Raw genomic sequence first — 13,771 nt, forward strand, 5'->3', positions numbered from 1 at the left:
AGATGGTGACCCTGGCCCCCGGGCACTGAGAGTCTGACCCTCGTCCCTGGGCACTGAGATGGTGACCCTGGTTGGAGCCGGGCGCGAGCCCAGACTTCGGGCTCACAATCCAGGGCTCGTCTTCCTGGCGTTGGCCGGGCCTCTGTCCTCAGGAATCTCTTGGTTTCCTGGTCAGGCAACCTTAGTTAGTCCTGACCAGTGGCTCTCAACCGAGGCGATTTTACCCCCGGCGCATTTGGCCCTGTCTGGTGATGTTTATGGCTGTCACTACTGGAGGTGGTACTGGAACCTAGTGGGTAGGGGCCAGGGATGTGGCTAAATGTCTTACAGTGCACAGGACAGGCCCCACAACTGAGAATCACCTGGCCCCATGTGTCAGGGTGCTGAGGTCGGGAACTCTGCTCTGGGAATAGCTTGGGTACCTGGGGATCGTTGACCATGCCTCCACCTGTGGAACAGCCGGAAGGACAGTGGCCTGGCCCATCCCACAGCCATGGGGCTGTGTGGGCCATGGTTGGGCCTGGGGCACAGTGGGAATTGCTGAGAAGGGTGTGCCAGAGGCAGGACAGAGGTGTCCTGGAGAAGCAGGGCAGATGGTGGCAGTGGGGACCTGGATCGCTGCTCAGGACGACTGTCGGGCACCGCCAGGGTTGGTCACCCTCCTGGCCACGGCCCAAGGTGGACAGGCTCCAGCCTCAGACACCTCTCCCATGACACCTTTCATGAGCTCTCTCCGGGCTTTGGGGCACAGTGGAATCACCTGGGATGCTCTAAAAACCCCGGTACCCAGGTAGTGCCCCATACCGACTCTCTCAGAATGTGTGGGGTGGTGGCTGGGTGACAGTAGTTTTAAAGATGCCACGCGATCCCACTGAGCAGCAGAGTTGCCCCTGCCCCCTCTGTGCTGCCCACCAGGCGAGGGCTGCTGGACTGGAGCTGGTCAGGCTGCACCTGAGGGTGTGTGGACTTGGGCTGAGGAGAGAAGGGGCCAGTGGGACGGGGCAGGGAGGGACGGGATGTTTGGCCTGCAGTGGAGCCCCCTCGGGGGGTGGGAGGGCACCCTGCAGCCTGCCTGTGGGAGAGGGATTGGCCGGGGGTGGGATCTACAAGGAGCGGGAGTGGAGATCTCTGTTTCATCTAAGAGTTTTCTACTTGAGTTGTCCAGGGATTGGGGGCTGCCTGACCCCTGTGAAGGAGAGGTGGTGATTCCCTTTGCCTGGATGTATGTGAGCAGAGGCGTGGCGGGGTGCTCGAGCCCCAGCACCCACACCCCCATCTGCAGTCTGGGCTCTGCAGGGAAGTGTGCGCCTGCAGACCCCAGTGCTCCCCGGGGCGGGCTCTGATGCTGAGACTCCTCTTCCCGCCACGCCGGACTCTGCACACGCCCAGGGCTCAGCCTGTGCGGCGGCAGGTGCAGGCACTGACTGCGCTTTCTGGCCCGAGCAGGTGCTCCGGAGGCACATCCTGGGCTCCATCGTGCAGAGCGAAGGCAGCTACGTGGAGTCTTTGAAGCGGGTACTCCAGGTGCGACTCCAGGGGCCTCTGGGGAGACAGCAGGGAGGACCCCAGAGGGACACTTTATGAGGAGTGTTGGGGGGCTGGGGACAGTTTTAAGGGGAAGGGCCACAGGCCAGCACTTTTATGGGGGCAGCAGGAATTCCTGACGCCTTGATGTTCACAGGGGGACTGCATTTTGGAAGCAAAGTTGAGGGTTTGTGAAGTGAGGTGTACCCCGTACACCGTGCCTTCCTCGTCTCTCCGGGAGCCTTGGGGCAGGGTCGTGTCCCCCATCCTCCTGGGGCCCCCTGGAGGCTGGAGTGGATGCACCCTCTCTCTGGCCGTCAGGATGCCCAGGCGTTGCCATGTCAACTAACATGTCAACCTGGTCAGTAGTCGGCACTCCTGATGTGCTGAATGCCCTGGGATGCTGTGGCTTCGAGAGAGGCCACCAGGGAAGGCAGTTGTTGGGGTCGTGGGGTGTTCGTGACACCCTTCTCCTCCCCTCCTGAGTTCGGATCCGCAGAAGGGGAGCCCAGGCGTCAGGCAGGGAGAGATGGAAATATCACTGTGTTCCTGATCAGTGGGTTGGAGTGTGGCTCTGGTTCTGGTTGGCCAAGGGAGCTAGGCCACTTCTCCAGTCAGGGGACTGGCTCAGTCATTGGCAGAGCTGGACGGGGCCAGCCGGGGCCTCGGGGCCTTGCCTCCATCGGGCTCCTTGAGAGCGTCTTCCTCCCAACCCCGCTTCACACCCAAGTCAAGGGGGTGGGTTGTGGGTAGGCAAAGAGGGGCCAGGTGTGTTACATTCATGGAGATCCTTCCAGAAGGAGGAGGAGTGAGGGAAGGTCTTCCCATGGTCTGCTGAGTTCTTCTGGGCCTTGTCCATGTTGCCCGAAGGGCAGGTGGGGGAAGGGGCTGTGGCCTGGCTTTGGGGTGCTTACCGCCCCGGCCCTGCAGGATTACCGCAACCCCCTGATGGAGATGGAGCCCAAGGTGCTGAGCGCCCGCAAGTGCCAGGCGGTGTTCTTCCGTGTGAAGGAGATCCTGCACTGCCACTCCATGTTCCAGATAGCCCTGTCCTCCCGCGTGGCTGAGTGGGATGCGACCGAGAAGATCGGGGACCTCTTCGTGGCTTCGGTACGTATCCCCAGACTCTCAGGTACAAACTGCAGCGCTCACCTGGATGCCGTCCTGGCCGGCATCCTGCCGTCCCCTGGTCACCTGTCCAAGCCGGCAGGGTCTGGGGGGCGCAGGGCCTGGGTCTGCCTGGCCCCAGCTGGGGTGGGCGCGACACCTTCTAGTAGGTCCTTGGAGGTGTCCGTGGCTGTGGTGCTGGTGAAGCCCTCACGCTGTCTTGGCCTTACCTGGTGGCAGCACCTTCAGGAGGCCAGACACCGTGGGCGGTCACCGGCTGGTCTGTGGCTTCCTGCTGAGTGCTCCTGGGGTGCCCACCGTCCGCGCTGCTTGCACAGACTGTGGCTTTGGCCCCCAGAGGACGCCGCGGGGCATCGGGCGGGCGCACTGGATCGCACTCCAGGCGGCCTGGCCAGTCCCAGCTCAGTTTTGTCACCTCGGGCAGCTCCAGGGCTCTCTCTGGGCTCGAGTCCCCAGTTGAGGGGGGCTCTTGGTTTTTCAAACTGAAGTCTGTGAGCCCCAGAGCAATTCATGGGGGGGTGGGGGGTCAAGTCGGTGGAACTCCACTTTGATCTGTTGTAGGTAATTGGGTTCTCCTAAAAGAAAAAAAATACATCGTTTTGAAAATCCCAGCACTCAACAGATGTGATGCCCTGGGCCATGTGGACACGGCCTGGGGGGAGGAGTGCCATCCTCGTGGCTGGAGGGCCAGGGCATTCTATTTCCTGGGGGTGGTGAGGAAGGGCACGGAGAGGGGGGCATCAGGCCTGCCCCCACCCCCACCCCTTCTCCTCCCTTCACCTTCCAGGGCTGCTCAGCTTGGGGGTGGCGGGAGGGTCCCTGGTCTCTTGGCACCAGCTCTTCCTCCCTGGGACCGCGGGCATCTCTCCAGCTCTCGGAGCCTGGTTTCCTCCCCTCAGTGGGGTGACAGGTTTCCTGACCTCAAGGCTGGTTGTGACCGTCCATCCGGGTAGCCAGTACCGAGGGTGGGGGTGCTAGCCACCCTCCCGCCCCATGTCACAGTGACCCTCCCTCCCTGCCCCCATGTCCGTTCCAGTTCTCCAAGTCCATGGTGCTAGACGTGTACAGCGACTATGTGAACAACTTCACCAATGCCATGTCCATCATCAAGAAGGCCTGTCTCACCAAGCCCGCCTTCCTCGAGTTCCTCAAGGTGGGCCAGCAGGAGTCCAGGGCCCCTCTCAGTGGGTTTCTCAGGAGGAAGAGGGCACTGGGGTACCTGGGTGGCCTGGGTACCTCCCCTCTTTCCTTTGGGACATCGCCAGTGCCATGGGAAGAAAATCGGCCCCTCTTGCCCCCCAGGAGGAGGGTGATAATGAGTTAGAGGGTCTGTAAGCTGGAGCTCGGCCAGGTGGAAGGGGAGGCCGGCGACCTCTCTTGGACGGGTGGGGTGACAATGGGTGGGTCTGTGGTGGGTGACTGTGTCCCTCTGTCGGGCTGGGCTTGGGTGGGTCTTCAGGTATGGCTCAGGTTGTCACCGGGCTGATCCCTTTTCCTCATTTGGGAAAGGGTGAGGAAAGTTCCTCAGAGGGCTATCTTGGGGACCACGTGGGAGAATAGAGGTAAAAGGACCAAGGTATCAGGTAGCCATGGGCAGCTTCCCCTGAGTTCCTGGGCTGTGCAGTCAGGTGAGTCAGACACAGACCTTGCCCTCAGGAAATGTGCTGCCTAGCGGAGGGTGTGGGTGGGCTAGGTGGGGGAGGAGCCGGAGCCCCAGCCAAGGAAGCCCCTGCCCCACTCCAAGAAGGTCAGGGGGCTTTGTCAGTGGAGTGTCATCTGTTGTAACAGGTGGAGACAGAGGACAGGGTGTTCAGATACAGGGGTGGTGGGGCAAAGGTTAGAGGCAGGAGGGTGGGGATGGGCAAGTCTGCTTGGATCCTGGGAGCACTGGGGGCCTATCTGGGAGTTCTAGGGGACAAGGCCCAGAGGCGGCTAAGTTCAGTTTGGATGGTCCTGGATCTCAAGGCCCAGGTGGCTGGGCCCTCATATTTCAGGCAGTGGGAGCCACTGAGGAGTTTTGGGCCTGGGCAGATGGAAGTGGAGGCCAGGGAGGAAGCTGAGGCAGCAGGCTGGGGGGCAGGGTGTGAGGGCCGGAATCAAGGTGACAGGCGTGTGGATGGAGCGCTGGAGACGGATGAAAGAGGACAGCAGGACCTCCGTGCCTGCCCCTCAGCCTGGCTCGGGCCTGGCTGCCTTAGTTCACGTGGAGGGCGTGGTTGCCAAGGCTTCTCCTCTGGTCTCCTGAGGAAACTGCTCAGTCCCCCAGTTATGCTGTTAGTCTGGAGGCCTTAGCCCGACTGCTCTAGTCTGCCCAGGCTGGGGGGCTGTGCGGGGGACCCTGTGGCAGCAGAGTCCTGGCTGCGGAACCAGAGACATCCGGGGCTCTCCTCTCAGGCCTGAGGCTGAGCAGGGTACTGGGACCCAGCCGGGGGGTGGGGGGAGGAGAGCCCAGGACTGGTGGCGTCTGCCCTCTGGGGCACTCGGCACCCCTGCAGACAGGGGTGGAGGGGTGGGGGCTTGGTGAATGATTCCACCTGCTCTCCAACAGCGGCGGCAGGTGTGCAGCCCGGACCGCGTCACGCTCTACGGGCTGATGGTGAAGCCCATCCAGAGGTTCCCACAGTTCATCCTCCTGCTTCAGGTACCATGTGGGGTGCTGACGGCTGCGGACCTGCAGGGTGTGGCCTGGGCTGGCGAGCCCCCTGGGGTGGGGGCTTCTTGTCCGTCATCCACAACCCATCCGTCTGCTTTGGACGATGAGCAGGACCTTGACCCCGTAGTGCCCTCTTTCTCTACTCCTGGAGTGGACCTGATCGTGTCGGACAGCTTCTTGTGCACCTCCCTGGCGTGGAGGGCTGGGTGACTGGTGGTGGCAGGAGCCCAGGTTGCAGGAAGGGAACGAGGGCGTGTGGACTCCCAGGCCCTCGGGGGTCCTGGCAGCGGGGCAACGCTCAGGAAATGAGCTGACTTTGGCCACTTCGGGCTTCTAGAGGGAGTGTTCGTCCCCTCACAGGGCTCCCCCCAAGAGCTTGGGACACCTCCCCTGATTGCCGAGGGCCCTTAGGGTAAGCCCCTGCCCCGCGGCTCCCCCCCACCGCTGAGCTTGGGAGGGCGGCTGCCAGGCCAGGGACCCCTACGGCGCTTTCCTCTCTGTCCTCAGAGCTGCCGGCTGCAGGAGGGGGCTTTCATCTCAGCAAACTGCTGATCAGTGAATTAGCGATTGATCCACATATTTATTTTATATTTTCATTCATTAGCTATTTCTTGAGGCTTTGTTGTATGTCAGGTACCATCTGTCTTGGCCAAAAGTGGGGTACCTTCAGCCCCTGTCTCTGCAGGAGGTGGGAGGGTGAGGCTTTGATCCCAGGCCAGGGGAGGGAGGGTCTGCTGGGGTGGGGTTCTCAGCCCTGGCTCTCTCGGGGTCCTGGCAGGATATGCTGAAGAACACCCCCAGGGGCCACCCGGACAGGCTGTCCCTGCAGCTCGCCCTCACGGAGCTCGAGACACTGGCCGAGAAGCTCAATGAGCAGAAGCGGCTGGCCGACCAGGTGGCCGAGATCCAGCAGCTGACCAAGAGCGTCAGCGACCGTAGCAGCCTCAACAAGGTGAGTGCCAGGTACCCCCCACCTGCGAGCCTTTACCTGCCCTGCGGCCTTTAACACCTGTCGCCTTGCCGCCTCCCCTCGGCCGCCCACTAGGTGGCAGTGTTCTCTGAGGGAGGGGAATCCTTGATTCTGAGCACACAGACCTTACCTTGAGGATTAGAGTCTACACTGCACCCCCGCATTCATTACTATCCATGTTATTTTAGGATAAAAGCTGATTTTGTCCATCAGTGTCATTGCCAGGAAAGACACCAGAAATGACAGTCTAGCATCATGCTTATACAAGGAAGCTCTGGGGTCAGAATCTGAGTTTGAATCCAGATTTTGCCAATGGTGCTCACTGTGTGGCCTCAGCGGAATCACCCATCCTCTCTAAACCTCACTCGCTCCCTGTGAAATGCGGAGAACTCAGCGGTGCCTGAGCCCAAGGCTGCTGCTAGGCAAACAGAGGAGTCCTTAATATAAGGTGGTTGTCATCATTACTAGTGTTATTTGTAAAGGAGAAAGAGAGAAAATTCATGCCATGTTTTGGGGTTGCAACTCAGGAACATTCTAGTAAAAAAAAAAATCTTGGAAAACTTTCAAACGAGTCCGTAGAGAACCTTGTTTTCAAAATACAAAGCTGGTACCCAAAAGCGTCATCACCTCGAGTCACCTGTTGGTGCACATGACATGAGGTGCTGGAAGCCGCTCCCAGACCCGGGGGGGCCCTGCACCCTGGGCGCCCTGCACCCTGGGCGCCCCCTGCTTTCACCCGCAGGAGGGTGGAGGGTGGTGGGGATGGCTCAGGTGAGGCAACCGTGTCTTAGGGCACAGAGGCAGGGACACTAGCTGTTCTTTGGGGCAGAGACATTGTGTAGGGTCATCACAGGGAGGTGTTCAAATCTTTCAGGGAAAAACTGGGAGCCTCCTGGCTCTGTGGGTTTCAAAAGCAGAAGTAAGGCCAGTGAGATTTTAGCCACATGGGGTAGAACTTTCTAATAGTACAGGAAGCTTTGCCCAGAGGATAACAGCCCTTTCCAGGTGGCCTGCACTTTACAGTATATAATACTAATCTACGCTACCATCTTTGATCTTTGCCACAGGCCTGCGAAGCCTGGACAGGATGGCCTGCAGGGTTCTGTGCAGTTCTAAGCTTCAGGGGTCCTACACCTTTTTTTTTTTTTTTTTAAGATTTTATTTATTTATTTGTCAGAGAGAAAGAGAGAGCACAAGCAGGGGGAGCAGCAGAGGGAGAGGGAGAAGCAGGCTCCCCACTGAGCAGGGAGCCAGATGCAGGACTCGATCCCAGGCCCCCGGGGTCATGACCTGAGCCGAAGGCAGACGCTCAACCGACTGAGCCACCCAGGCGCCCCCAGGAGTCCCACATCTTAAGACTCTCGCTCCTCAGGTCAAATTCAGGCTGTACACGTGCTTTTAGGCCCACACAGAATTTTTATTTTTATTTTTTTTAAAGATTTTTATTTATTTGAGAGAGAGAGAATGAGAGACAGAGAGCATGAGAGGGAGGAGGGTCAGAGGGAGAAGCAGACTCCCCGCCGAGCAGGGAGCCCGACGCGGGGCTCGATCCCGGGACTCCAGGATCATGACCTGAACTGAAAGCAGCCGCCCAACCAACTGAGCCACCCGGGTGCCCCCCACACGGTATTTTTAAGAAGATGGAATCAGTTGCCATCAGTTAAAAATGGAAAGCTGCCCATAGAGTCCAGACTGGTAGGTCTTCTCGAAGGGCTGGAAGAACTGGCACGCTGGCCTGCCTCCCTGCAGGCCACCGGCCACCTGAGGAGTAGCTGCCCACGCCCCCTCAGTCCCCGGTCCCTCCCTGCCTCCAGGCAGGACTCCCTAACCAGCCCCAGGCCGGCCCTCTATTTCGGAGTGTCTCTAGAAAGACAGACTTCAGGCCAGCCTGGCACCTGCGCTGGTGTCTGATGGTCTGTGCACTTGGGAGGTGTCTTCTTCGGTCCCCTCCCTTGGCCCCTTCTCTGTAACCAGCAGGGTCTCTCTGGCTTCAGCCTGCACACCTGTGTCGCAGCCAGTGCCGGTGGAAGAGCTGGCTGGGCAGGAGGGAGTCCTCCGTAGCACCTGCTCTGGGCAGACCCACTGTTCTCTTCTGCGCCGTCCCCCACAGGGACCCGGGCAGTAAGGAGCCGTGGTCACTGGCTGGAGGCCAGGAAGACCTGTTTGGTGTTGGGCAAGGAACCGAAAGCTCCGAGCCTCAGTTTCTCCCCCTGTCAGGTGGGGGGCGTTTGTGAGACGTGTGGGACGTGGTTGTGGCAGCGACATGGCCACACACTGTGCCTACCGCTGGCCAGGGCCCCCCTTGGGCAATCTCGGCCAGTTCTGAGACTAGTCCGGTGATTTTCCTCTTGCCGTCTGTCACCCAGGGAAAAGCAGAATTGAAACTGGGTGTGCCGCCAACAGAACCCTGCCGGCTATTTCAAAATGTGCCTGCTCAGGACCCTCCAGGGGAGTGTTTGTGCAATATCCGTTTTTTTCCCCTTTTATCTGCCTACGGGGCAGGGGCATGATTGACAGCGGCCCAGGGGACTTCCAAGTTTTAGGTCATGGCACACTTGGGCGGTCTTTAGTGGGGCCCGCTGTCTTCAGGGCTCCAGTCTTGTTTCCATGAGCTGGCGTCAGCTTGTTGATGGAGCTGGTGGCGTAGGGGAGCCTGGCCTTAGCAGTGACGAGAGGCCCCCTCAGGGACCCTGAGTCATTTTTGTGTCAGGAGCAGTGGGGCCTCTGTGACCCCTGTCACACGCAGCTGGCCGCCCGGTGCTGGGGACAGCATGTGCGCCTGGCCGCGTCCTGCGCCGCCGCCGCTTGGCAAGCCGCTTTACCTCTGGCATCTTGGCTTCCTCCTCTGGGAATGGGGGTGGCTGCGGGCTGCAGAGCTGGTTAAATGGGAAGTAGGATACTTAGTGCCAAGGGCAGTGCCCGGCAGGCAGTGGGCATTGGTACCATTTCAGGCTTTTGGGCAATCCGGGACACATGGTTCTAGGGAGAGTGACAGGGCCGTCTCTCTGGGGGGAGGCTTGGGGTGATCTGCCCTTTCCCAGCAGGGGTGAGGAGGGAGGGGAGGATGACTCTTGTCATCGGAGTCATGGGTTTTGGGAATGAATTTTGCTGAACATTATCCTCCCCTCTGCAAAAAAAAAAAAAAAAAAGTCCCTCTCAGTAAAAAGCTGTTTTCCTGGTAGGTCCCTGAGTAGGATGGTGGTCCTGGTGCTGGCAGGGGCTTCTCAGGGTCCAGCCTGAGATTGGCAAACGCCTGCTTGGATGCCTGAGGCCTGAACATCATTGACCAGCAGATCCGTGCAACCCCCTCGTGAGGCAGGCTGGCTGGGGCTGTTCAGTTCGGGGTGCAGGGCTGGGGCCTCTTCGAGGCCCGAGGTCTCCCCAAGTGAGGCCACACCTCTTCATGGCGAAGACCATCACAGACAGCACGGCCCGTGGGGACAGCAGCGTCCCCAGTCGATGGGAGTACCCATGTGCAGGGCCAGCTTCTTGGGCGTGTGACCAGAGCCGTCGCACGGGGCCGGTGCTCAGGAGGGCCCCGCACTTGGGTTCCTGTTCTGCTGTTACTGTCCTGAAATCCTTAATACCATTTGAACGAGGGCCGCATGTTCATTTTGCACCGGGCTCTGAAAATGATGTCACTAGACCCGGTCACGCGTTACCATGGTGATCTGAGCGGTGGATCCTCGCCCCCCTTGATAGTTGGGGTGTGGGCAGGTGAAGTGACCTGCCGGAGGGTTCTCTAGCTGGTGAGCAGGCAGCCAGGGTGGGAGCACGCGTCTACGACTCTAGCTTGCGTCGCTGGCGGCGACTGCCGCGGGGGCTGGCGCACCTGAGAAGGGGTGCGGGCTGCGGGACAAGGGGGGCAGCAGAGAACCCAGTGTGCCGTCCTGTGGCCTCCTCCCCAGTGCCTCTCGCCACGCCAGGGATGGAGGGCCTGGCCCCACCTCCTCCTCCGCCTCTCCCAGCCCCGGTCCCTGCTGCGCACAGAGAGGGGTTCTGGCTCCTGGGCGCAGTGATGGTCGCGTGGCAGCCTGTGTGCTGGTGTGGACTCTGCTCTGTCTCCTTCTCGCAGCTCTTGACCTCGGGTCAGCGGCAGCTGCTCCTGTGTGAGACACTGACAGAGACCGTGTACGGTGACCGCGGGCAGCTGATCAAGTCCAAGGAGCGCAGGGTCTTCCTGCTCAATGACATGCTGGTCTGCGCCAACATCAATTTCAAGTAAGTGGGCCTGGGTCGTAGCCCGCTGTAGGGACGCCCCCTCCTAGGGGGAGGACGTCCTGTTGTGCCTAGGTTTCTAGACTGGCCTCTCCGTGATGAGGTCTAGTGTGGCCTCGGCTTGGGTTTCAGACATTCCGGCTTCCTCTCCCATCCCTCTTGGCCTGCTCTCTCCCTAGTACCCTAGTCCCCAGATGGGGAGCATCTGGAAGGATCATCCAGGCCCACCCCTGGCCTTTGGGCCAGCAGCTGTCCTTCCTGCAGAGTGGTCTGTTCTAGAACTCTGCTGTTGGTAACTGAACAGCTTCCTGGGTTTCAACCACTCTGAGATTCCAGAGATTTGGCCCCGAGCACCGTCTCCCCCACAGAGCCTGGTCTCCTGGTTCTGAGACTGAGGTGGTAGAAATGCCTGGAGCTGGGCTTCTAGGTTGTACCGGAAAGAATCGGAGCTTGGATGGGGTGAGGGCGATTGTGCCCCATGGGTTGTATCAGGCCTCCAGAAATCTTTTATTTGCCTCACACAGGGAGTTCGTGCAAAGATTGAGCTTTTTTTTTTTTTTTAAAGATTTTATTTATTTATTTGACAGAGACACAGCGAGAGAGGGAACACAAGCAGGGGGAGTGGGAGAGGGAGAAGCAGGCTCCCTGCAGAGCAGGGAGCCCGATGCGGGACTCGATCCCAGGACCCTGGGATCATGACCTGAGCTGAAGGCAGTCGCTTAACCAACTGAGCCACCAAGACGCCCAAGATTGAGACATTTTTGACTTCTCTTGAAAATCTGAAGGGCCAACATTCTGGGCCCACATTGCCCAGGGCCATATGGGCCTGGAGCTGGGTCACATGGCCTCCTTACTAGGGCTCGTGCTCTGCTGGGCTTCATGGTCCCCACCTGGCCCCGTTTGCTCACTTGCATCCCCTGCTGGGCCCTGTGGCCGAGGGATGGTGCCCAGATGAACTCCAGCTGTGACCTGTCCAGCTGGGACTCTTAGCCACTCAAGTGGAGCAGACTCTGCTCTCAATATTTGACAGCACTTTAAAAATCATCGCGGAAGCACCAATATGGTGACGATAACTGAGATCCAAAGGGACATCACCTGTACCCCTCACCTGGAGCACCTGTACAGTGGGGGACGCCTGTGGGGCCTGATGTAGGCTCCGCACCCAGAGTCGGCTGGTGCAGGCACGGCCATGGAGTGGATTTGGGCATAGTCTCCATCGCTGTGGCTCATGCACCCTGGAACAGGAGCATGCAGGGCCATCCACCCATCCACCCACCCATCCATCCATCCATCCATCTATCCATCCACCCACCCATCAAAGACTTATTGGGCCCTTACTTTATGTTAGTTCACAGGTCTGGAGGAGACCCGCCACTGATAGGGGACTCGGACAAGGAAGCTTGTGTCCCAGATCAGTGTGGTGGTGCTTAAGGCTATCTCGTTCCCTCCCTGCCTCCCTGATTCCTGTGATTTTTAAGGCACCATGTCTGATGAACACCTGCTCTGCCCCCCTGCTGCTCAGGGCCTAGCCTGGTGTGAGCTGTGATGGGGATGCCAGTGGCCCACTTTGGGGGGAGGGGGTTGGGGGATCAGCTTAGGTGATTCGGCGCAAGTCATGTGACCTGTCTGATTGTTGGTGTCCTTGTCTGGAGTAATACAAGCTTCCTAGCAGGGCCGCTGTGGGAATCGCAGGTGATTGGAGGCCAGCGGCCTGCTCGGGGAGAAGGCCCTCCTATGGTCCCTGGTGCCTACACCTGGCCCAGCCCCGTGGCTGGCCCCCATTGGTCTCAGCCCCCTAGAAATCACTCAATAACAGGAATGACCTTCCTTTCCCTTTTGTCTTTTTCCTCAGGACTGCCAACCACAGGTAGGGGTTTGGGGGCTCGGGGCCTCGGGGCATGTGATTCTGGATCTGGGCTGGGGCCTGGGCACCCCAGGGCTTCTGCCTCATTGATGGCTCTCTGCTCTGCCTAGCTTGGTTTTGGCCCGAGGTCTGGTGCTTGTGTTGCAAAGGGCCTGGCTGAGCTGGTGTGCTGAGGAGTGTGCTCTGGGCTGGCCCTGTGCCTGGGCTGCTGCGGGCTCTCCAGGGCTTCCTCCTATCTGTCCTGGCAGGGGCCAGCTGGAGATCAGCAGCCTGGTGCCCCTCGGGCCCAAGTACGTGGTGAAGTGGAACACGGCGCTGCCCCAGGTGCAGGTGGTGGAGGTGGGCCAGGAGAGCGGCTCCTACGACAAGGACAACGTGCTCATCCAGCATGCTGGCGCCAAGAAGGCTTCCGCCGTGGGCCAGGCCCAGAGTGAGTACCCGCCCCGCTGCTGCCGGAGGGGCACCTGCCCAGGCCTGTGGTCCTTGTCTGGGAACCCCAGACCGATGGGCCACCTGGCCAAGAGGCTCTGGCTGGTTTGCAGCCCCACACTACACACAGACGCACACCCAGACCCCCAGCTGCTCGTGCACATTCCAGAGTCACACCTCCATCTCTTGCGCGGGACACTGTCCCTGCCCCTCCCACCCCTACACCCTTGTGCACCTGTGTGCCTACACGAGCGTGCATGCACAATGCCTTTGAGTTCCAAAGCGGGACTTCAGTCCCTGCTTGACCATCGCCTGCCTCCTACGGGACCTCAGTGGATGGCCCTCCTCTCTGGGCTTCAGTTTCCCTCTCTGTGCAGTGAGGGGCCCAGGTGATACTCCAGTAGGCTCCTTGAACCTCAGGGACCAGGCTCAGGGCTGTGTGGCTCTGACTTTTTGGGCACGAGAGGAATGAGAATGCGGAGGGAGTGGCGCTGGGCAGCCTCTCAGCGGTGTACCTCCGTCCATCTCCGCGGGGGCCGCCACCATCAGACCCGGTCCGGTGCAGGAGCTTCCTGGCTGTGGGGCTTCCCTGTGCCTTTGCCCCCTTCCTGTCCATCCTCCATCCAAATGCAGATCAGGTCTGTGTGTGTGTCACCCTCCACCCCGAACCCACCCGTGGCTTCTCCTTGCTCTCAGGGTAAAGTCCCAGGTCTTCGTTGGCCCCCACGCACCACTGCGGGGGGCGCCCACCCGCCCCGCCCTCCCCAGGCTGGCCACACCGGCCTCTCAGTTCCTGAGGGGCAGAGCCCCCTCCTGCCCCAGGGCCTTCTCCCAGCCTCCACCCTTCTGCAGACTCTTTTGCTGTCCTACTTACTCATCTTAGCTCAGATGACACTTCTGCAGAGAAGCCTTTCCTGATTCCTTTGGACTGGGCCAGGCCCCCCCACCCCCCCCACCCATCCTGGGCTCTCAAGGCCCAGTTCTA

The 13,771-nt window shown here is 60.1% G+C and overlaps 1 protein-coding gene across 1 annotated transcript; it reads left to right on the plus strand.

Moving 5' to 3' along the window:
* Nucleotides 1-1,296: 1,296 nt before the first annotated feature.
* On the plus strand, nucleotides 1,297-12,891 carry LOC123323782 (rho guanine nucleotide exchange factor 10-like protein; the record flags this gene model as incomplete). The annotated part of the gene is made up of 8 exons (XM_044912266.1): nucleotides 1,297-1,524; nucleotides 2,455-2,634; nucleotides 3,689-3,805; nucleotides 5,201-5,293; nucleotides 6,084-6,257; nucleotides 10,351-10,496; nucleotides 12,346-12,360; nucleotides 12,606-12,891. Coding segments are annotated over 8 exons (1,239 nt in total), but the record flags the coding sequence as incomplete, so codon positions are not given.
* Nucleotides 12,892-13,771: the final 880 nt, after the last annotated feature.

This window comes from Neomonachus schauinslandi, unplaced genomic scaffold (assembly GCF_002201575.2).
Source record: "Neomonachus schauinslandi unplaced genomic scaffold, ASM220157v2 HiC_scaffold_836, whole genome shotgun sequence".
NCBI lineage: Eukaryota > Metazoa > Chordata > Mammalia > Carnivora > Phocidae > Neomonachus > Neomonachus schauinslandi.